This window comes from Alternaria ventricosa (genome assembly GCF_023758065.1).
Source record: "Alternaria ventricosa strain BMP 2768 chromosome Unknown scaffold_15, whole genome shotgun sequence".
In the NCBI taxonomy this organism is placed as follows: Eukaryota; Fungi; Ascomycota; class Dothideomycetes; order Pleosporales; family Pleosporaceae; genus Alternaria; species Alternaria ventricosa.
The window spans coordinates 704,675-727,670 of record NW_026055695.1 but is presented as its reverse complement, the minus strand read 5'-3'; the positions used below and the strand labels follow the sequence as shown (position 1 = coordinate 727,670).

The 22,996-nt window shown below is 53.2% G+C and overlaps 9 protein-coding genes across 9 annotated transcripts; 7 read left to right on the top strand and 2 right to left on the bottom strand.

Moving 5' to 3' along the window:
• Positions 1-2,442: 2,442 nt before the first annotated feature.
• On the top strand, positions 2,443-4,870 carry J4E93_008144 (uncharacterized protein; the record flags this gene model as incomplete). Its single annotated transcript, XM_049346046.1, has 4 exons — positions 2,443-2,465; positions 2,520-2,935; positions 2,983-4,211; positions 4,322-4,870. The coding sequence occupies 4 exons, from the start codon at positions 2,443-2,445 to the stop codon at positions 4,868-4,870; spliced, it is 2,217 nt and encodes a 738-aa protein (XP_049196979.1).
• A 1,729-nt stretch (positions 4,871-6,599) lies between these two features.
• Positions 6,600-7,322, bottom strand: J4E93_008143 (uncharacterized protein; the record flags this gene model as incomplete). The annotated part of the gene is made up of 1 exon (XM_049346045.1): positions 6,600-7,322. The coding sequence occupies one exon, from the start codon at positions 7,320-7,322 to the stop codon at positions 6,600-6,602; it is 723 nt and encodes a 240-aa protein (XP_049196978.1).
• A 958-nt stretch (positions 7,323-8,280) lies between these two features.
• J4E93_008142 (uncharacterized protein) lies at positions 8,281-8,643 on the top strand (the record flags this gene model as incomplete). The annotated part of the gene is made up of 2 exons (XM_049346044.1): positions 8,281-8,421; positions 8,479-8,643. The coding sequence occupies 2 exons, from the start codon at positions 8,281-8,283 to the stop codon at positions 8,641-8,643; spliced, it is 306 nt and encodes a 101-aa protein (XP_049196977.1).
• Positions 8,644-9,756: 1,113 nt separating this feature from the next.
• On the top strand, positions 9,757-10,297 carry J4E93_008141 (uncharacterized protein; the record flags this gene model as incomplete). Its single annotated transcript, XM_049346043.1, has 2 exons — positions 9,757-9,988; positions 10,080-10,297. The coding sequence occupies 2 exons, from the start codon at positions 9,757-9,759 to the stop codon at positions 10,295-10,297; spliced, it is 450 nt and encodes a 149-aa protein (XP_049196976.1).
• Positions 10,298-11,126: 829 nt separating this feature from the next.
• J4E93_008140 (uncharacterized protein) lies at positions 11,127-12,605 on the top strand (the record flags this gene model as incomplete). Its single annotated transcript, XM_049346042.1, has 2 exons — positions 11,127-11,130; positions 11,305-12,605. The coding sequence occupies 2 exons, from the start codon at positions 11,127-11,129 to the stop codon at positions 12,603-12,605; spliced, it is 1,305 nt and encodes a 434-aa protein (XP_049196975.1).
• A 3,495-nt stretch (positions 12,606-16,100) lies between these two features.
• J4E93_008139 (uncharacterized protein) lies at positions 16,101-16,563 on the top strand (the record flags this gene model as incomplete). Its single annotated transcript, XM_049346041.1, has 2 exons — positions 16,101-16,317; positions 16,406-16,563. The coding sequence occupies 2 exons, from the start codon at positions 16,101-16,103 to the stop codon at positions 16,561-16,563; spliced, it is 375 nt and encodes a 124-aa protein (XP_049196974.1).
• Positions 16,564-17,057: 494 nt separating this feature from the next.
• Positions 17,058-17,704, bottom strand: J4E93_008138 (uncharacterized protein; the record flags this gene model as incomplete). Its single annotated transcript, XM_049346040.1, has 2 exons — positions 17,058-17,600; positions 17,699-17,704. 2 exons carry the CDS (start codon positions 17,702-17,704, stop codon positions 17,058-17,060), a joined length of 549 nt encoding a protein of 182 aa, XP_049196973.1.
• Positions 17,705-18,392: 688 nt separating this feature from the next.
• J4E93_008137 (uncharacterized protein) lies at positions 18,393-18,955 on the top strand (the record flags this gene model as incomplete). Its single annotated transcript, XM_049346039.1, has 2 exons — positions 18,393-18,399; positions 18,447-18,955. 2 exons carry the CDS (start codon positions 18,393-18,395, stop codon positions 18,953-18,955), a joined length of 516 nt encoding a protein of 171 aa, XP_049196972.1.
• Positions 18,956-20,119: 1,164 nt separating this feature from the next.
• J4E93_008136 (uncharacterized protein) lies at positions 20,120-22,216 on the top strand (the record flags this gene model as incomplete). The annotated part of the gene is made up of 1 exon (XM_049346038.1): positions 20,120-22,216. One exon carries the CDS (start codon positions 20,120-20,122, stop codon positions 22,214-22,216), a length of 2,097 nt encoding a protein of 698 aa, XP_049196971.1.
• Between the last annotated feature and the right edge of the window lie 780 nt (positions 22,217-22,996).

Here is a 22,996-nt window from a genome sequence, read left to right as displayed (position 1 = left end):
CGATACGCTGAGGCAGATGCGCTGTGGAACGCGCTGTGATAATAGATCTAGATATGAAATGTGGCTATGTCGAACAACATTGTCTATGACGCGGTCGAGGGGTCGCTGCAGAATCGTTTCGTACGAACCTAGCCTTTGCATGCAGAATCTGCGGTGCACGGGTGGTGTGGTCTCATATGGCACTTAACATATGTGGTCGTGATATGGTGCTGATGATCCCCAGATGGTAAAGCAGGGTCTCCTCTTTGGGACGATCGACGCCGCATAGGTACACTGCCTGGGCGACTGGATTCCCGTTTGCGACAATCCCAAGTATGTCTGTTGTTGGCCGAGAAGTACCGGACAGATCTTGACCTGAAAGACACGAAGCTGTGGAGATGCCATGGGCACCAGGGGGCAAGGCAATATTTACTACTAATCGCATAATGGCAGCGGCGATCTGTAGCGATTTTGAGTTCATGAGAATTGAAATCATTCATAATCGGCGTTTTATGCTCTTTTCGAGCCACGATGCTTACTGCTTGGGGTCGTTCCTTGTGGCGCATCATCTTGAACGATCCCGCACGGCACCCGAGGCAGGGCTGTAGTAGTTCGTGCTTCGGAATTCGAGCTCTCGGAAGATTGCAGGTAGCCTGGGTTCTCAAGTTCCGGTGGTAATTGTGCCCTGTTGACAAATGTGCGTTTGGGTTGGTGGTGGTACAAGACTGAGGCATGCATCGTAACGAAGCCACGAGCCAGGGCAAGATTGCGAACCACTCCGCGGCCTCGTGATCTGAAGATATTCCTCCATGCGTACAAGGCCAAGTCCTGAAAATATTGAATTCAATCAACGACGTCTTGTAACGTTCAGACTAGCAGGTAATTTGGCGATCGGCCGCTGTCACTTGTCAACATGACTCAATGACGTGCAGAAGCTTGATAACCGTTGCACCGTGCTAACTACACACGACGGACGACAGACGAGAGGATGTTCCGTTGGCGCAAAGATGGCGCCATTCCGGGCAGAACGGAATGAAGTGGCTTCGCTTCGGTCATGGGCAGTTGACGATGCCACTGCTCGGCGATAACGCGGTGCGTCCGCGCAGTGAATAGCTGAATACGTCGACTTCACATGGAAATGCGGCCACAACTCCGCTGCACGACACAACCGAGGGCTCGTGTCGGCGAATCAATATAGAAAAAACCGAGAAAAGAGTCGATGGTGCGGTACACGTTGCGAGCAGGGTGGGTCTCAGGTTCCCCTGGACGTGTGTCAAGAGTGTTTCGGACCTGTCGCGACGCGGTAAAGAGACGTGGGGCCAGAGGAAGCGACTGCTGACTCAGCCCATCCCTCACCAAACTACGCGCCACATGCGATGATACACTGCACACCCCCCAATCAGCTGCTCCGTGCCATCAGACTCGCACTCGATTGAGACAAAACTTTTCCAGCTATGATGAAACTGGATCCCTAAACCTGGTAGTGGAGTTGATACAGCGGGAAGTTGCGTATCTCGCGGCCGACCTCTCCCAGCTCTCCATCCTTCCATAAACGACATGCACCAGCCTGTTCGAGCGCTGAAACTCGACGCCGAGCTGCAACGAGTGATGGGATGCCCTTCCAGCTGAACTCGTCGACCAAGTGCTCCCTGTCAGAGGGTCGTCATGATGGCCGAGGGCAGCGCGGCATCCATGTCGACACCTCCGCCTCAGCAACATGGGGCACTTGGTGCGCAGGCCCGAGGAGCCTCTCCGAGCCAGCCGAGAGGATCATGGAGACAACGACTGGTGCGACCGTTCAGAGTGCGTCTAATCGCCTTTTGGCATCCCAGCAGCCTTGCGCCCGGTCCACCACCCACTACACCATCCCCGCCAGACGCTCTTTTGGGTGAACGCTTCTGCTGTGGCCGTTCCAGATCACCTGCAGCCAAGGCGCGTCCCGACACTTCTCTCAAACTTGCGCCCAAGCGGTTCCGTTGCGTCAATCACAGAGATCATTGCTCTTCGTTGTTCCTCTCGGATGTTGCAACCCCCGTGCATTCATCATATAGCCTAGCAACCCCTCCAACCGCCTTTCCTACTATTTGGCCCGTCACTCTTTAGGATCCTGCCCAACTACTATCTTCGTATACATTTCTTTCATTTGGAGCGGGCTCCATCCGCGCTGGCTGCGATTGAGAACTTTGTTCTCGTACACTCATTTGAGAAACTTACATCCACCCCGGCGCCACATCTGCTCAGCCATAGTCGCACAGCGCTATCGCCCTGCCACATTCCTTTCTGCAGCCGTCTACTTTCGTTATCAATGTGAGTTTCCTAATTGAGTATTGCTCGATGTCACTCAGGGCTTCGACGGGTGATCCCTTGTCTAGCAGTATAGCCTAATCAGTCGCTAACCACGTTGCACTACAGACTACTTCCATAACATCTTACGGTCGTTGTATATAGAGAACGGAACCCAAGATGGAGTTCAATGCGGTTCAACAGTGAGTATTCTCAGTCATCTTTGCTTCGTGCGCGCATACTGACGGCCTTTCTAGGTACCGTCCGTCACCTAATCGGCAGTACGCCATGGGGCATCCCTCCCCCTCCCCAGGGATGCAGTCAATGTACTCTTACGCAAGCCTTCCACCTCATGAACAGCAACAGCAACAGCAGCAACATCAACATCAACAACATCAGCAACAGCAACAACAACACCAGCAACAAGGCCTGCACCCTATGTCCAGACCGTCGCCACCCCAGCCCACGTGGGCTGTGCCGCAAACCCAGCAGTACTATGCTACGCCGCGGGGTCCTGCTGTAGGCAGCAGAGAGGATCAACGACAGTTTATGGGAAGACCGGACATGATGACTTCGCAACCGACTGTTACCAGTGGTGTTGTCTATAGCACCACCATGACTGCCCCGCAATCGCTTGCGACGACCGACTACTTTCCCGGCGTCATCGACACAAGTAAGCGTCTTCAGTAGCTGACATACATGTAATGCTAACGAACAAAGGTCCATGGGGTCAGAAGGTGTGCGAAGAGTTGGAATCGTTTCCTTCTCTAGAGTCGGATGTGTCGGACTTCAGTCATGGCATGATGGGACACGATGAGAACACTCCGATCATCGACCTACGCCAATACAACAACATGGGCCAACAAGAACACGACAACATGGCCAACTTCAATCCGAACTCCACCCGGAGACTGTCCGAGTCGTCTTTTTCGATGTCTAGCACTGGCGGTGTGCTTCCAGAGCCGGCGTCCTACGAAGAGATGGGATCATCGGAACCAGTTTCATATCCGTCTGAGTATGAGACTTGGAACCACCCGGAGCCGAGTGCCAGCCATCTTCTGTCACCGCTTGCCTCACCACGACGACCTCAGTACGATGGCGTTGTTCGAACTGGAAGTCGCTCCCGCGTGTCGCCGACACCGCACAACAATGTCCGCTCATCACCATACACACTCGAAAGCACTCGGTTCAAGAGGTGGTCTACTGGGCAAGCGCCAACATCGACCCCAAACAACTCACGCCCAATGTCACAGGTTTCGGATCGTTTTGCGCCATACGGTCCCCGCCTGAACCCCCACCACTCGCTGCCCGCTTATCCGCCAAGTGCCTACAACAACTTCGGCCTACCAACGCAGAACGTGTTGTACTCGCAATCGAATTCTCCCTATGCCAATAACCAGCCATTCTTCGCCCACCAAGAGCAACAGCAGCATCATCTCGAGGTGCCTCGACCGCTACCTTCGCAGGGCCTGTTCCGCTTACTCCAAAGTAACGCGGATCGTCACGGCGGCTGCTCATCACACTTTGCAGACCTGTCAGACCCACCTGATCTTTACTCCTCCCTGCATGAGGAGGCACTGAACCCACCGGAGTCCGACATGAACCCGTCCGATCCCGACCTTGTACCACACGAGCAGGATCTTCGCTTTGTTGGCGACCTGTACACCCCGCGTTGGGTTCGCGGTCATGGAAACAAACGAGAGGGCTGGTGCGGTCTATGCAAGCCTGGCAGATGGCTTGTACTCAAGAACAGCGCTTTCTGGTACGACAAGTCCTTCACGCATGGTGTCAGTGCAGCTACTGGCGCGGCATTCCAGGGCCCGCAAGACACGCGCCGGACGGAAGGCAATCTTGATGTCTGGGAAGGACTTTGCGGAAGTTGCGGTGAATGGATTGCGCTCGTCAGCAACAAAAAGAAGGGAACGACGTGGTTCCGACATGCATACAAGGTAAGTCATACGTCCTCCACATTCCACGGTGCTTGGCTATTGGCTCTCGGTAGTTCTTATTCGCCTCTTCACCAACTATTATAAGATCAAGTATGCTAATAATGCCGCAGTGTCACACACATCCCAAAGTCAAAGATGGCCCCAAGCGCCGCCGTGAGACGCAGGCTGGGCGCGTTCGTGCAGCGTCGTCCGCGTCAGCGACCTCGTCTTCGTATCCAGTCAACCCGGAGCTCTCGACGTCGGACGCGACATCTCACCGCCATTCTACACCAACACCGATACCCGGTAGTTCGTCGCTCCAGTCCTACGGCATGTCGAGCGGTCCGTCTCCCATGCCAACGTCCACACCAACGTCGACCCCGCAAGTCAACACCTCGTGCTATCCCAGTACAGCGTACCCAACACCCACTTCAGGCACGCCCAACATGCATTCCCTTCGAACCCCGACTGCGACGTCATTTGGAGATGCATATGGCGACCCTTCTAGTAGACACGAGCCCGTAGTTGGCATGTTTACCACGCCACTCCAAAGCCTGCAGAGCTTCTCCGGCCATCAATATTCGCATTCGCCAAACCTCTCGCATCAAGTCAGCGAACCCGAGCTTGTGGGTATACGAACGACTACCACAGCCCTCAACTCGATCGCAAGCATGATATGAGTCAAACTTCGTCCTCTAGACTTTCTTTCACAAGCAACAATTGTGTCCTGGGTTTCTCTCGGCGTCACCGGCTCCACGGTACATCAACGGAGGGGTTGCACTAGAAAGACTATCGCACGGGTGGGTGTGGTACGGGTATCTGAACTTCCTCATTATTGCGTCTAATCTCGCGTCGCGTCGTCGCCTCGACCATTACTACACCCCTTTTCCAGCGTTCTTGGTTTATAGCGTTCCCATTCCCGCAGCAGCGTTCACTCATCAATCTCGGCATTCACGAAGGCACGACTCCCAGCATTTTCAGTAGTAGCATAGCAGCCTTTCTGTCATCATCTCTATCCCTCGACATGTCACACTGTCACACACACCAGCGATATCCCCACCTCCTTTACTTTGCCAACCAACGTAGGTAGAACGTAGTTTAGTCCTCGCTTTTTTTTTTTACTTTGCGCAGCGCAAAAACGTTTATAGACTTGTTTTCTCCTGCAGAAGTTGTGTTGCAATACCATTGAACAAAGCGTTGAAAAGTTTTACAATCACAGACGAGAAGTGTTGAATTGGCTATATTTGGATGATGGAAAAATAGAAACGTGTTGAGCAAACGTGCTTAGGAAAATAAAAAGACCGTTGGTTTGGTCGACTGGACCTGCAGCGAGCGGTGCGGGAACAAGCAAAAGGATGCCCAACGCTCAGCCACATCCGACACTTTGATCTTTTTCCCGCACTGCCACCTCACCAACTCACCCAAACATCAAAACCACAACTATAACCACAACCACACCCACAACCACAACACCCAACAACCAACACACATCTTCTTACCACCACCCCACCTCTCACATCCCCTCCCCCCTCCACTCCATTCTACTCACCCAGCAACCACCCTCACTGTCAACATTTGCCGGTGAGACCCAGATAACGCCTCCCGCACATGCGGTGTTTCAGCCTTTTTGCCGTTGGGTCTCAGATCCTGCAGCCCGAAACTGAGGCTGTGACGAGGCTGTGTAACGTGGATGAGGCCGTGTGGGTTGGGTGTGGACACATGTTGGGAGTTTTGACCGAGGTTGAGGCCGTCGTCGGATGGTGGGTGGGGAGGGGAGGGACAGTGGGTGGTAGGGAAAGTGGAGAAGATATTTGGTTAAAAATAGTTGAGAGGGTATATGATGTTACTCATATTGGGGAGGGTTGTTATTAGTGATGTGGTTCTTGCTTCCTGAGTGGTATCGTAAAGGCCACGCGCGCTTTGCGCTTCCCATCACGAACAACGCCGTCCACATCCAGTCCTTATCCCGCGAAATCCACACTTCCTCAAACTTTATTGACATTCAGGAAATTACTCATGCGCAACGTCCTTCACAATGGCCCGCCATGCGCTCTCGTATCCCGCGTATCCCTCCATACCACAATCCTGGCCTCGTATCCTGAGGCTGGGTCGAACTCAGGGTCCAAGCGATGCCGAACGGGATCTACGACGTGGCGTTATCCGGGTGTATGCACGACATCGTTCCTGATCGGTAAGGGTGGCTTTTGAGTTATATGAAGGACTGTTTGTCTGCCGCTCCGGGAAAGAGGACGGGTAGGGGTGGATGTGGAGATGGGAGATTATGCGGGATATGCGGATCTTGCGGGGGAGGGCTATGGTCTGGGCAGGCAGTGCGATTGGAGGGGAGACGAGGTAGAATTAGACGTGAGGTTGATGGTATGGTATAGAAGTCTGACGTTAAGTGGGGTATCAAGCTGAACACCCGCATCCTGGTTTGCCGTAGTGTTTGAAGTCGTCGTAGGCGGTTCTGACGATAGTCTCGACCGACTCTGATTTGAGTCCTAGGACATAGTTCGAGTTGCGATTCCTGAAAGGTCTTGATGCGTCCAGTTGTTCGTCATACAGCACGCTCCGCTCGAGCAGAAACATGCCTGAGTCGGGAAATCCTTTCTCTATTCTTTTCTCTCCCTCTGCAACACACTCTTGGACATCGTGATTTCCGACAGTAAATTCACGGCCAGTCGTCTTTTCAGTAGATCTCAGAACCTCGTTGGCAGACGTTATGACGCCTGCAGCGTATATGTATTGGTTCCTGACTTGGTCCCAGTGTGTGATGACGCGTTCCACGACGCGTCCGACTCTCTCCAAACTAGAAGCTGCGAAAGCTTCAGTGCCGATGCCGTGAATAGTCGCGCTGTGCCAGTCGAGATCGAAACCCATATTACCGCTGATAAGCTGGGTGTCGAGCGTATATCCTGTCGCAATCGCTGTCCATTCGAAATATGGGTAATCCTCCCGCATACTCCTCAGATGAGCAATGACCTTCGCCCGGCCGGCATCTTTTGGAATGCGCGCCTGTATTTGCTTGTTCATGCTATCGTGACTGAATTCATCAGGGATGAAGCGCCTGACGCCGGCGGCGATGGCGGCGTTGATTATGCGGATTTGTTGCTCTGAATCTCCGCCCGACATTGTGCTTATAACTAAGTCTTGTCCGGTCATTACTGATTGCAGTGAAGCAGACGAATAGCCGGATTTCTTGTGCTGTACATCGAAGGCCTTGACGTGAGGTGGCAGACTGAGGGTTTGCGAAAGATAAGTGAGTACAGTGACTTGATATCTGGGTGTTCCTTGTCGTTTCTCCTGTGGGAAAAGGGCGTTGAGGATGGTGAGGCAAAGCTCCCAGTTCTACGCGTGTTAGCCACTCGATGCCAGCCAGTCCGTCTCGTGTCTTACCCCTAATATCATGATCTTTTCGATTGCCATGTTGGTTTTTGGAAATCAAGGGCAGGTGAGGAAATGTCACACGAGTGCAGTAAGCTTCACCTTTACATTGGTTGGAAGATGAGGCCCCCCGCACTTGACACGGTGGAAAGGAAGAGCCAACACTGGCTCATTTCGTCATATAAAATAGGACCAGAAATGAAGCTGTAGAGGTCTGTGATATCCATGCGGATAAGAGACCCGACATTCTCTACACCAATCATCATGTTTGGAGTACTGTGCAAACCTTAAACTCTAGTGTTAGGCAGTCCGGCGGCGTGCAGCAGGGGCGTTCCAGAACATGAGCGAAAGCTATCGTGAAAGGGGATGCGCTGGGTTGACGCGACAGTATAGGAGTCTCAAAAACTTTCAAAGACGCAATGTTCGATACAAGTGAGTAGTCGTGGGGAAGTGCGGAGTTGGGAGAGGAAGGCAGCGCCAAGCCAATGCACGGACGCGGCAACTTCCGGGATCGCAGCTGTGCGAGCTTTTGCGGACGACGATAGCAACACCACCGAAACTCCCGCGACCGCAACACCATCTCCCCTCATCTCCCCAGGCTTCGACCATCGCGTTCAGTGCGTCAATTCCCCCTCTCGCAGGCTCAGCTCCGCCAATTGGACCCCCACAGCAGCGCGCTGACCCGCAAAACTCCAGATAGCCCATTATGAACGCCGCCCGCTTCCTCCGCCCCTTCTCCAGGGCCGCCGCTGCCCGCGCGCCCATGGCCGTCCGCCCCTCCGCCCTGGCGCGCCCCGCCTTCATCGCGAGCCAGAACAAGAAGACCGAGGTTGGCCCTCAGCAGATGGTGAGAATGGATATGGGACATGGTAGAATGAGGGATGGAAGCTAATCCAAGTAACAGACTATCCTCAAGTCGGCCATGCCCCAGCTCATCCCCTTCTTCTTCGTCAACGAGACCACCGTGGCTTTCATCCTCCTGCCATCGCTCATCTACATCTTCTCCAAGTACATCCTGCCCCAGCGTCTGCGCATGTTCGCTGCCCGTCTCTTCATCAGCAAGTTGTAAGCGAGGGGATTGGAAGGACCAGAAAGAGCGGATGACACTGTATAAGTAGTGGGAATATGCTCATAGACAATTCAATGGCATTGCACGAAGGATGGCGATTTGTGGAGTGATGACTACGGGGCATTCTCTGATGTTTAACCGATGTCTTAGGCCCGCTCACGATACTACGAAGAAGGACATGACAGCTGGAGAATTAGCGGAGATGTCCCAGTGTGTTCAGAGCGATAGCCCCGCATCGATGAACGGTAGCCGTGTCTCAAACCAGCGAAGAACGAACATGTGGGGCATCTCTTCAACTCATCAGGCTCAATCCTCAGATTTCGGTATCCTCAGACAATCACCCTGGTACGATCCACATCGATTGCAACAGCATCTCATTACCGGTTCTCGAACGGTATTTCGAAGGCGTGTGTCGTCGGCACACAACCATCAGTCGACCTGCCAAGTTCGGATGCGTACCCAGTCACTTCTAGCAGGGTTCCCTTTCAATTTGACGAGACTTGCCATTGCGGAAGCTGGATATCGATGTAAGACGTGTTAGTACCCACAACCACCTGGAGCGTCTGCCTCGTCTTTGCGTAGAATCAATTTTGAGTCTTGCTTTCCTTCTCATCATCACGGCAGTCGAGCACTGTCATCACTCTTGACCTTCCCATTTCCTCCTCACACTACCCTCCATTAAATACCGATCAACAACATGCGCAACAACTGCGGTCGTGATAGCGCGGCTGAAGAGGCTGTCTCGGATCACCCGCTCACATACCTCTTGGCGAGTCCGACGTAAGACCGTGACAACGGACAGATCTGACAGATCTGGCATGCGCATGCATTCTTCCGTTCTTTTGCATGCTGTTTCATACCTACTACAACGCTTCCAGCACATAAGGGCCTATTTCGACGAAATGCTTCATTTCATATGCAAGTGATCTGCTCCGAAGCACACATGCAGGTACCCATAATGTCGCAAGCACCCAAGACCGGGAAGACCCCGCGGCGCAAACATCGGGACATTACGCATCGTGGTGTACGTGGTATAAAGTGAGGCAGTGTAGCTTAGCTTAGGGTTATATACGTTGACTTCAATCCTGAACGGTTCATTCAAGTCTACTCATCATGAAGTCCACCATCATCGCTGCCTTTCTGGGCTTTGCCTCTCTTGCGGCCTCTGCACCTGCACAGCTTGTCGAACGCCAGGCGTCTCTCGAGCAGGTTACCGATACCTACATGTTCGACATTTCCATCGCGGAGTTCATCGCCAACCGTGATGGCAAAGTCGGTCCTCCGGAATTGAACTGGGAGAGCAATGGATGCACTGCTAGTCCAGACAATCCGTTTGGCTTCAACTGTACGTGTTTATTTCCTCATTCATCCATGTCACATATGACCCGATATTCCACCGTCAGTTCGATGCCAGTAGCTAATACGGATGATCACAGTCATCAACTCATGCTACCGTCACGACTTCGGCTACCGCAACTACAAACAACAAGGCCGCTTCGATGCGATGAAGGCGCGTACCGACAGTAATTTCAAGACGGACATGTTCAACCAGTGTGCGACTGAGAAGGCGAAGGGACCATGTGAAGCTACTGCTACGTTGTACTACGAGGCTGTCAAGGCGTTTGGAAAGCGGGAAGAGGAGATGATGGAGTAGACGCAGGATGCGTAATGTGTTCGGATGTTATTGTGTCATGATAGATGGGATCTAAAACGATAGTCCTCAATCTCGGTGGTAATCGATAAGCCACCCTCGGCGCCTTCCCACTCCAGCGCCAATCCCAGCACCCCCATGAACCTTCCAATCAACAACGTCATGCCCTCAGGGTCCAAAACAATAGCTCAACCGCCCATCTAATCTTCCGTACCTTGTCTGACATTTCCACAACATTCCATCATGCATCACTCTGTTGACTCTAACCCTTTCCCACTTACCCAAACCCGTTACTGCCCGCGACACCGACCGAGGTCATCCGAAGTCGCAGACCCTGTGATGCATGCGCGTGGGCTCGCTCTTGGCGCCCGACAATATGGCCGACCATGAGCACCAGCTATACGAGCTCACTGCAGCTTCGTCTTCCTCAGCAACGGAACACGACACGACAACGATGCCGCCGGATGAGCTGGAGGAGACATGCGCTGTGGATGCGCGGTTGCATAAGAGGACGTTGAGGAAACTGGACTGTTTGCTACTGCCGTTTCTGGCGTTGCTGTTCCTGTTTAATGCGCTGGATAAGTCGAATGTATGTATACGCCGACTTTGGCAGTGAGAAGGTTTGCTAATGGGGAACAGATCGGAAATGCAGAGTCTGCGCATTTTACGGCGGATATTGGCTTGGATAAGGGAGCGCTGAATACGGCTGTTGCGCTGTTCTTCGCTTTCTTCGTTGCGCTGCAACCGCTTGGTGCAGCACTGGGAAGAAGGTATGGCATGGTGCTTTGGGTGCCTAGTTGTATGCTTCTTTGGGGTGTTTGCACAGCGCTACATGCGTGGGTGAGGCATAGGTGGCAGCTGTACACGCTGCGCATTCTCATCGGTTGTCTTGAAGGTATGTTGCCTCATGGAATGGAAGTCTACGTCAACTTTGTCGGCTTTTTCAGCTTGCTCCTTCCTCATCCGACTGTCGCTTCCCTTTTCAGACCACAAGGCTAACATTTTCCCAGCCGGATTCTACCCAGTCACCGTCACTTACCTCTCCCTCTTCTACACGCGCTTCGAATTCGGCCGCCGGCTCTCCTTCTTCTACGGTCAGGCGGCAGTTGGTGGTGCGCTTGGGGGCCTTATAAGCTACCTAGTGTTCTCCCACTTCGGAAACGACGATGGAGGTTCAGACAAAGATTGGAAGCCGTGGCAGGTGCTCTTTTTACTGGAAGGCACTCTCACTATCGTGGTGGCTTTCATCGGATACTTCTGGCTACCACACAGCGTGGAGACGGCATGGTTCCTCACACCTGAAGAGCGTCGATATGCGTCTTCGCGTGTGGTGAGAGACAGAGACATACAGAACGCGCCGGCAGCAGTCCAAGAAGATGATCGAGAAGCGGAAGAAACTTACGATGAGGAGTCCCGCGGTCTCCTCGATTCATCCAAACACTCGATCACCTCAGCCACGCCGTCGCGACAGCTGGTCGACGATCGTGGTCTAAGCCCTCACGACGTCCTTTCGTCAGTGTTCAACACGAAGATATGGCACATTCTCGCCTGTAACGTTCTATCTGCCATCCCAGTCTATGCCTTCTCCGTCTTCCTCCCGCTTGTACTGGCACCTTTGACAAAGAAGGCGAATCCTGCGCTTATCAACTTGCTCACTGCACCACCACACATCTGCGGAGCCATAGTACTGTACTTTGCAGCTAGCTACAGCGACAAACATCGTATACGGCTCAAGCCCATACTGCTCGGCCTGTTCATCATGGTAACCGGCCTGGTAATCGTGGTGCTGTTACCGTCCTCATGGGCAATACCCCGCTACATTGCTCTCAACATCCTCCTCTCTGGTACCTATGTTGCCTCTCCGCTCACCGTGGCCTGGATATCGGGCAACACGCCGTCGCCCGGCAAGCGCGCGTTGCTGCTTGGCATCAATGGCTGGGGCAATCTCGCTGGAGTCATCTCAGCGATCCTGTTCCGACCAAAATATGCTGCGGGTGGCTACATCGTGCCTTTTTGGTGGACACTTGCTTCTGTCGCATTAGCCGCTCTCGGCTATGTGCTCTTCCTTAGACGCTTGAAAGTCGAGAATGAGACGCGACAGAACATCTTGCGCAAGTGGAGCGAAGACGACGTCGAGGCAGAAAGGACTCATGGCAGAGGCCCAGTGCCGCAGCAACAGCGGTGGCTGAAGAAGTTCATCGGTATGACGCGGTCGCATACGAGCCTTGCCTGGCTCGCGGATTGGCTTGAGAAGGCTGCGCGAGCTGGCAGGGAGGGCGACGATAGGCTTACGTTCGTCTATGGATTGTGAAACAAAATCTGCTGTACGACACTACGAAAGAGCATTCTCTGCATCATCAATGTCTGCGTTATCTCATAGGTGATCATGAAGCATGCAGCATGCATACGTGTCAGCTGCCAGGTTTTCGAGCGGCGCGCAGCGCTGTGGAGAAGCTGTACATCTCAGCTTGGCGACGTGACAGCCGCCACAACATTGGCAGCTGAAATGCGGTTGACTGATAGTACATCGAACAGACCCGTTTCTGTCTTCCTTAGTCTTGCCACCAGCTTCGACCTCCACTGGGTAATAGACCTTTCGAGTCCGGCTGCCATCATCCAACAAACGAGAGGACTTTCACACATCGCGCCGTGGCCGCGTGAACTGTCCTCCGCTTTGAACGGCGGCACAGTGAAGATGGCGAATGCGACTATACCCAATGGAACACATTACCACTCCTGGAAACCAGAACCTTTGGTCCGCGGCACGTGGTCCATAGTATCATCATCTCTTCTTACGATGATCCTGTGTGTTTGGACAGCCGTCCACTTGAACATCCCCGAGTATGAAAATGAGATAAGCCGAGCGCAGACCCGGCTAATCAAAACGCAAACCTGGCGGAAGTCGGGCTGGATGATTATAGCGCTTCTGGCTCCGGAGTGGGTACGTCAAACTTCTCCATCGCACACCTCATGGATGCTGATCAATGAATAGGTTCTTTGGACTGCTTACATTGAACACATAAACGCAGTAGAGATCGGAAAAGTCATGAGGAAGGCTTTTGATCAACCGAAGCCCCGAGGGCTCATTGGTACGCTTTCGACGACGCTGCGTCATTTCTTCCGATCCGCCTCACAAAAGTCGAGTGGGGTTGGAGTGGAAACAGGCCTGACCAAACGGCTGGAGAAGCACCCTCGACCCACGAATGCACAGCCCGATACGAAATGTCAAAGACACCCATGGACGCACTGTCATTCTCTATACGCTACGATGGGCGGTTTTGCCATTGATACTCGCGGCCTAGACCTAGCCTATCTTCCTGGCGGGCGGCAAAGGATGACATTGACATTACCGGGTCTTAAGTACATTTCCGAACATCATCCCGAACTGATTCCAGATATACCCGAATCAGAGATACAAGATAAGAGCAAAGCCAGCATGTTCACCAAGATCTTGACTTGCGGACAAGCGCTTTGGTTCGGCATCCAGTGTTTGACACGATCCACTCAAGGTCTTTCGATATCGCTTCTGGAGATCAATACTGCCGTGCATGCAGTATGCGCTCTGTCTCTATACTGGTTTTTTTGGTGGAACAAGCCTCTAGATGTTGAGGAGCCGACTATCTGCACGAATGCAGACATACATCCAATTGCCGCGTTGGTAGCTGTTTATCAAATGTATCCATGTGTGCAGCCAGTGCGGACGGATGTTAGACAGGACGCAGACCCCTACGCATTTTCCAACTTAGGAAACTCGGAGCCGCATCCTGTTCTTACGCACATCTCACTCAGGCAAGCCAGGATCGGACCCAATGGGGAGGGCCAGCATCTCATATATCAAGGTTTTGCGTTCCCCACATATGAAGAAGGATTCGCATACAAAGATCTTACTGAATTGGACTTTCGACGCTTCGATTTAGCCTCAAGAGCTGATAGGAAGATCAACTTGCACGTTGTTTGTTCGAAACGCGCTTTCTTGAGTGTTCGTTCGCGCAATCGCCCAAAGATTGTGCTTGCTCCGCGTCAACATGATACGCGACATTTAAAACTCGGTTACGACAAGCGGCCTCATTTCGATACAACAAGGAGTGCCCCTACAAAAGGGTTTGTCCTGGCTGGTCTCTTCTACGGCAGTGTGCACCTGCTTGTATGGAATCGACCTTTTCGCCACAGTACCGATGAATTGCTTTGGAAAGTGAGCAGTCTCACCATTCTGGGATCAGGCCTTCCATATGCTCTCTGGTGTCTAGCCATGGATCTGCGCGATGGGGTTTGGGGCGAAGCTGCACAACTTCCACTCCATGAGCGGCCCAAGAGCATCTGGAAATACACTTTCCCACAGGCCTTTCACACCCTTAATCTCATCTTCAAGTTCATTCCTGTTCTTCCCGTTCTTTTCTACATTTCCTGTAGGACCTTCATCATCGTCGAATGTTTCCTCGACGTCTTTCATCTGCCGGACTCCGCTTTCGAAGTTCCGAGGTGGTCGCAGTACTTCCCGCATATCGGATGATTTATCACAGTCGATGTAAGAATGGGCAAGGATTGTATCTAACTCCAGATCACAAGACCTTCACATGTACCATGCATCCATCTACATTGTTTTGTCTCTGTAGAAGGCGTATGACAGTCTAAACAATGTCTCTTATCAATGTCGCAGGACCTGTGGCGCAGCCCAGAGACATGTCTGCTACTCTGGCGAATTTGAGCAGGATGTTTCGCGTAGTCGGCGATGTTGCGCGAGCGACATGTGTGAAGATCATCGTAGTCAGCGCCGACGTTGCATGCGCGCGTGACAGCCTTCAGCCCCAACGCTATGCGCAGGTACCCGTACCGCATCTCTTGAATGTCTGTGCTATCCTGAGCCCTCTCGTGATATCTCTCGGTGCTCAGCAGCACTCTGCGCCTGGCGGTGTACTTCAGCCAGCGGTTTTACCCTGCCTCTCGCACACGCAAAATCGCATTCGACGAAACCAAGGCATCGGTAACGCTTGCACTCAGACAAAGCTCTCCTCGGTCTTCACGCTCAACTCGTTCACGACCGTCATGCAAAGATGCGCCTGGAAGCGCCTGAACCTGCATGTCACAGACCGTCGCCTAAATCAGCCGTTTAACCGCAGGTTCTTCTACGTTTTACATCTTTCCCCAAGGCCGCATGTTTGAGAAGGCAGCATGTGTTTCAAGTGCAAGGCAGCGCTTCGGTTTCGCTTGTCGACTCGGGTTTGACGGCACGCTTGTGGTTGGGTAGTGTGGCGTTGGGTTGTGATGGGGTGTAACACGGTTTTTTGGACGCCACAACCAAGGTGCTAGTTCACGAGAGAAGATCATTGTAAGTATACTGTATCTCGCGAGACTAGAAATAACAGCACACCGATCCATCTCGGCCATACTCCCTACGCACAAGAATCATTGTTTTGCCCGCCCGCGATCCCTCGGTTCACCATCCCCGCCAGGGCCCGACCACCCGGCCAAAGGTTTGAGATGTGCATGATCGACTGCCTGCGACTTGCCTCAGGATCACCGTCCCAGGATACCTTTTATGGAAAGCAGCGAAATAGGTATCAATGCTCTATACTCAGAAGAAGGAGAGCCTCTCACAGCAAGTATAAAGCACGCATCTTCCCCTGCCCATACTGCGATTCTCAAGCCAGTCTTCCAATTCACATCTACATTTATTCTTTATTCACTACCCGCTGTGCGGATCAATTACTTTCACTCACCCATCACCTATCACCAACTTTCGAATCAATAACCAGTTGCTTAATACCTCAAAACCAAACCAACAAACTTCGCAAAACCAACCGCCAAAATGCAGTTCTCCATCACCGCCCTCCTCTTCGGCCTCGTCGCCGTCTCCTCCGCCGCCATCGCCGATGTCGAAAACGTCCGCAACACCCCCCGCGCTATCCTTGAGAACAGGCAGGCTGCTAACGGTGCATGCTGTATCCCCGAGCAATCGCTCAAGCAGGATGCTTGCACTGTTAATGGTGCGGCTGGCAAGTGTGTGCCTGGTGGACCTGCTGCTTGTACGTATTCATATCCATATCCATAAGACACTGGACGGTGTTCTTGGGGTGGTAGGGGGTATATGAGACGATGCTAATGTGAATTAAGGCAACGGCGCTCTCAACTGCGTAGCCAACGACCAGCTCGTATGCGACAACAACGTCCAGGAGCGCTCTGGTAACTTGTGCCGTTTCCAGGCTGCCAACGGCAAGATTCAGGATGGTGCTCAGCAGATTAACAGCTTGGCTCAGGCTAAGGTTAACTAAGAGAGTGAATGATGGGGGTTGTGTGAAGGGTTGATGGGTGGATCTTTATAGCAAGGTGGATAGATAAATGTATTTGTGGATTGAATAAGTGGCTTGTGACTGGATGTTCGGAGTGATGTGGTAAATGCTAAGTCGCAGATTGGAGCTGATCACAGTGTGCTAACCAAAAGTTCTTATGCCTAAGCTCTTTTGAAGCACATAGCCGTTATCTTATGCTTTATTCTTAGCGTTTCGGTACACATGTAGATATACCTGGAGTCAGTTCAGATATTCGCGCTTCACAAGTCCCAGAGCACATCTCATTACAAGCAGATACTTCTCTTCCAGTGCTAACCTCTTTCCTCCTGATATTGGTCTACTACTCAAGCTGAGATGTATTGATCAATGCATATATTCGTGTATCATAACCTCCAAATGTCTTTATCTGCCCTATGAGCCATGATTCATATCCAAACTTCATCAACCCCATGACCCACACCTCATCTCACAACCATCTACCGTCCCCACCCCGCAAACCGTCCAATCTCCTTAACCTCCCTCCTGCCCACAACACCCGCCGCAACAGCACACACCGCACCAACACCAACAAGCAGCGCGCGCGCCAAGTTCAAGCTAGCCCACTTGTCCATCAGTTCCTTGACTGTCTCGCCTTCCTTGGCAAACTGCTCGACGTGCTTGTCGCGGAGGGAGGCGTTGGCGAGTTCGTCTTTCTTTGCCATGAGTTTGTTGTTTGTGGGGCCGAGGACGAGGATCGTGAAGGGGACGATGGAGGGGAGGAGGAGGGTGGCGAGGGCGTTGAGGCGGAAGGGGGTGGATGTGCGGTCTTCTGTTGGGTTGTTAGTTATATATTGTTCGTGGGTGGCTTGGGATTGGAGTGGCGGCATGGGTGTTGGAAGGGAGATAGAAATGGAATAGGACGTACGGTGATAAGCCAAGTATCCCGTTGCCAGCGCTGAGATAGCAGCCAAAGGACGTGCAATTGCGCCGCCGCGTGTGAAGATTGTGTACCATTGCTTTACGGCGAGGGGTGCGGGGGCCTGCATGGCGGCGGGGATGCCGACGACGGAGAGGGAGACGTTGGAGCCTGGTATATACATCAGTCATAGCTCTCTAGAGGAAATATCTGCCCATTGACCACCATAGAGATGGTCATTGAGTGCCAGAGTGTCTTACCAACCAGGAATACACTGCCTGTGATGCCCACCGCCTGTGCGATCGCCAGCGCCGTGGGCGTCTTCTGCGTGAGGATATCCATTGCGTTTGTGTAGATGAAGATGCTTCAATTGAGGTCTCCAAAGCGAGTTTTATGACTTGTCAAAGCGGTGGCCTGACTAAGAGAATGATGGTCGTGGTCGGCGTGATAGCTCGGAGACGCGCTGCAGGGCTTGGCCGTCAGGCTTCCCAGCTTCCCCGCGGATCCCGATCGCGTCGACTGAAGCTCCGCACTCCGATGCATGCCATAGGTCAACCACGTAGCTCCGACTACTTGCTTTTGCCCTCGCCATCATCACGGGGGGCTGGATGTGGCTTCTTTGTTGCACAGATCTTAATGTAGTTATATTCCTATTCCTAATTGTTGTGCCTGGGTGAGACGCGTCGCTTATTGCCGTGAAACTGTAGAAGCATCATCAACGAGCGCTCGACGTACATAAGCTTAGCTTCTCTCAAGCCTCTTGCCGATAAACTTGCTTTTGATCTTCAAGATTAACCATAACATATTCGTGCTCAATCCACGCAAGGTCTTACATAGAACGGCATCCGCGCCGCAACCTGTGCCCCATCGCAACCCTCACCACCATCTAATCAGCTATCAGACCAATCCACCAGCCATGTTCTGTACGTCCCTCACCCCTATTCACCTCTCTCTCCCTAACAGCCCTCAGCTCTAAACACAACCGCAACCCTCCACCACGTAACGCACCTCCCGCGCTCCGTCTCCTTCGCGACAGCCGTCTCCCACCTCCACAACCACGTCCTCCTCATCCGCCTCGACCCCGAATACGCCTCGCACGAAGACCTCCCCAGCGACCCCTCCACCCCAGACGCAAAATGCTACCGCATAACCGACCACATGAACGCGCTCCCCGCCGGTCTCTGGGACACAACCGTCAAGTTCGACGCCCACATGACTGATCTCGACGACGGCGTATTATGGACTATCAAGGCGCCGCTGGGTCTCACTCAGCAGACTACGTGGCGGTGTTTGAAGACGGAGGGGTTGAGTGAGGAGGATAGAGAGGGGGCTGAAGGGTGCGAGTGGAGTCTTGTGGAGGATGTGGAGATTAGGGCGAATAGGATGTTGGTGGGGACGGTCAAGGCGAAGTGTGAGGAGAATTGGCCGGGGGCGCATGGCAAGTTTTTGAAGTATTGTACGGGGGAGACGGCGGCATAGTGGGATATGGATGGGAGGGGGCTTGTATTCGGGTTTACAATATGCTGGAGTATCGTGACTTGGCCCTGGGGATTGATATCCTGAGCACAGCGCAAGTCTCTATCCACTAGATCTGTAGCAGTTCTAGATGCGAACACTATCCCAGGTCTTTACGTTATAAAAACTTTACGCTAAGATCAACGAACTCTTGTTGTCAAACCTAATGGACAACAGCTTCAACATGCTTGGTGCAATCCTCACCCGCCTGTCAGGAAACATGGAGAAGCCCGGCTGAATGGTCCATGTGCCGTTGGGCCCAAGGACGTATTTTGCCTGGCGTCTGGGGCGAAAAGTTCCAAGGCGGAGCCTCTGCATCTAGAAGACATCCAGATTGGCGGAATTTGTACCAGTGGCGGGTCGTGGATGTCGGCTAGACGCAAAAAGGCTGCTGCTGGTTGACCCTGCATAACACCAACTGCAGGTTGGAGACCTGACCCTGAATGCCGATGCCTTCTCTTCATATTTTGAACCTGAAGCAAACGTCCATCTCGCAAGATGAGTGAGATGCCTGTAATCCAAGGCTCTTATCAGCTCACGCGACACTGCTTCAACGGTCAAGCGACCAATGTCTCTCTTCGGAGGTGCGCTGGTGACATCGGAGGCCGCACGTGGCGCGCCCCCAATCGGGCCTTCCGGATCTACGCGATAGCAACGATAAGACATTGGACAACAGCAACTCGCTGCACATGGAAGAGCTGCACGTCGCTGCTGCTGGCATCCTTCGCGTCACTTGGTCGCACACCATAAGCATCGCACCCAGATGCCCTCAAGTGATGCCCGCTCGCCTCGTCAGCCAACAGCCAAGAACCCTTCTTGAACCGAAAGGCTATTGATCGGCCTCTGGCTCGCCGCATAACACGGGCCATATCCCCGCCTTTCTAGACTGCACTGAACTGCGCGTTCCGCCATCCGCTCAGCTATCAAAAACCGCGCACCCAACCACCGGGTCAGCGTCAGCTCCTCTTGCGTTCGTTCCTTTTCGCTGGTACGGGTCTGTTCCCACCTTCTCATCCTGCCATCTTGCTCCAGTAGACGTGACGATATCCTCCCTCGGTCTTCGACTTCTTTGATCCTCCACCTTCCCCGCTTATCGCCGAGCACGCGTACCGCACAGCCACGCTCACCATGGAGCCTTTGTCCATCGATTCCGTGGTTGTCGACCACAGCGAAATGCGTCCCGCGCCGGGAACCCCGCCATCAGACGCCATCATGATCGAGCAGCCAAAGCTCAAGGGCAGACAGCGCCTTCTCAAGGGTCTACAACGGATGGGCTCGTCCTCGAGTCTGGCGAACTTGGGTAGACCCCGCTCTCACAGTCTGAGAAGCGGCGGAAAGGCATCCATGTCTTGCGTCTCCCTCGCATCGCCTGGCTCGCCATATGGAAACTCATTTGGCAGTTCTTACTCCTCCGAACTGTCGAATGGCTTCTCCACAGCTCCTACCTCCGTCGCCAACAGCCCACCTGGCACTCCCTTCTGGGACGAGAGGACCCGTTTGCGGATGAAGACACCAGATATTCCATCCTCAGTGCCTCTTCCTTCCGCCCGACGACCATATACACGAGATGGCATTGAAGCCGAGAACGACTACTTCTCGCGGCCCGTCCACAAGGTTCAGAAGCGGGCAAACTTCAACTTCTGGAGCGATATGCCAACGGAGATCCGCATGCAGATCCTGAGATACCTCGAGCCAAAGGAGGTTGTGCGTTGTTCGCGCGTCTCCAAGTCGTGGCATACCATGTGCTTTGATGGTCAACTGTGGAGCGATCTCGATACAAGCAAGTTCTACCGCGACATCTCTGCCAACGCTTTGGTCAACATCATCACATCGGCTGGTCCGTTCGTGAAAGACTTGAACCTAAGAGGTTGCGTACAACTGAGAGAACACTGGGGCAAGGATGGCTTCATTGAGTCCTGCCAGAACCTGGAGAACTTCTCGCTCCAGGGCTGCCGGATCGACCGGACATCTATCCACTGCTTCTTACTCCAGAACAGTCGCCTCGTCCACGTCAATCTCTCGGGTCTTGCGGGTGCGACGAACGCAGCAATGAAGATCCTTGCTGCACATTGCCCGAAAGTCGAAGTCTTGAACATTTCATGGTGTAATAACATCGACAACAGAGGGCTGAAGAAGGTTGTTGAGGGATGCACGAAGCTGCGCGATCTCAGGGCAGGCGAGGTGCGAGGCTGGGACGATGTCGAGCTGATGGTCGCACTGTTCAAGCGCAACACTCTTGAGAGGCTCGACCTGAAGAATTGCGACAGTCTCAATGACGAAGCACTGGCTGCTTTGATTGAGGGCGTGGACGAAGAGGTTGATGTCCTTACCGATCGCCCAATCGTCCCACCAAGAATCCTCAAGCATCTGAACCTTACGCGCTGCCGCAGCATTACGGATGCAGGCCTGAAGACATTGGTACACAACGTCCCGTCTCTAGAAGGTCTTCAAGTCTCAAAATGCGGTGGCCTAACAGACGATGCCTTGACCAGCCTCCTCCCCACCGTCCCCGTCCTCACCCATCTAGACATCGAAGAAATCGACAACCTAACAAACGAAGTCTTGAAGACCCTATCCGAATCCGCCTGCGCCCCCCACCTCCGCCACCTCTGCATCTCGTACTGCGAAAACCTCGGCGACGTCGGCATGCTCCCCGTCCTAAAAGCCTGCACCCGTCTCGCCTCCCTCGAAATGGACAACACACGCATCTCGGACCTCGTCCTCGCCGAAGCCGCTTCCGGCCTCCGCAACCGCAACCGTGCCGCCCGCGGCCTCACAAACTCCGAACGCCCCGAAGTAGGCCTCCGCATCGAAGCCTACGACTGCGCAAACGTGACCTGGACCGGCGTCCGCGAAGTCCTATCAAGAAACGCGGAGATCACAAGACCGAATTCGCGGTCTGCGAGTAAAGTCGCGACCTACCCAAGTGAAATTATTAAGCTAAAGTGCTTCCATAATTGGCAGCCGACGGTTGAGGAACATACCAAGCGTGTTCTGAGGGGTGACTTTGCGGCCGCGGCGCGGCTGGAGAGGAAGTGGGCGGATTGGATGATGTTGAATGAGGAGGCGGGGGTTGGTGGGGCGGGAGCGCGGCGCAGGAGGAGGCGCGCGAGAGAGGCGCAGATGATGCATGCGGATGAGGAGGAGGCTGGGGCTGGGGCTACGGGTGGGGGCGGGAGGAGACGCCGCGCAAGAAGTGGCCCTGGCGGGTGTGCTGTGATGTGATTGTGGATTGATGGGGTTGGGTGGGTCTTGGTGTTGAGTGCATCTCCACCGCAGGCTTGTGGCGTTTTCTTTTGAGATGGTAGTTGGCCCCAGGTTTGTGGGCTGATGCTGTGATGGTGGTTATGGCATGAGATGAGTATGATGAACATGAGTCTAGGATTTTGTTTTCCGAGCGCGAACATTAGATCTCAATGATGTTTTGGCATTGGATGTTTGGAGTTTGAGGCTGGGTACTCTTGGACAAATGTAGATCAGCATATGCTGCATGCAGTACAGAGATCAACATATTTTCATACTTGTTCAACACATCGATTTCCATGCAATCATATCGCACTCTAATGGGTTGTGTGATGAAGAGAGCAGCGTCCGCACGTGAGCGCGTGACTGGCTCGAACTGGCGACGCGTCGTTTGCTGGTTGCGTTACATCATCTCGGACTCAACCCCATCTCGGACTTAATTCCATCCAACAAACATGCGAATATTATCACAAGCTAGCAAGGCCGCCTACTATTCTTGCGTTAGTATCGAGCAAGCATAACGTGCTCTCTAACCATAGATGACAGAACGGTTTCTCGGAACATGAAGTATCCGGACCAGAGGCGGCGTGGGTCTGCTTATGAGAGAAGCGCGGAAATCTTCCGAGACACTAGGTAGCATTACGAAGGAGCTCGTTTTTAGTGTGTCGTAGAGTCTGTGCGGATTTTGGTGTTAGCCTACAACACACCAAAAACGAGCGTCTTCGTAATCCGGCAATAGATCTTGGCACCATTGTCATAGTA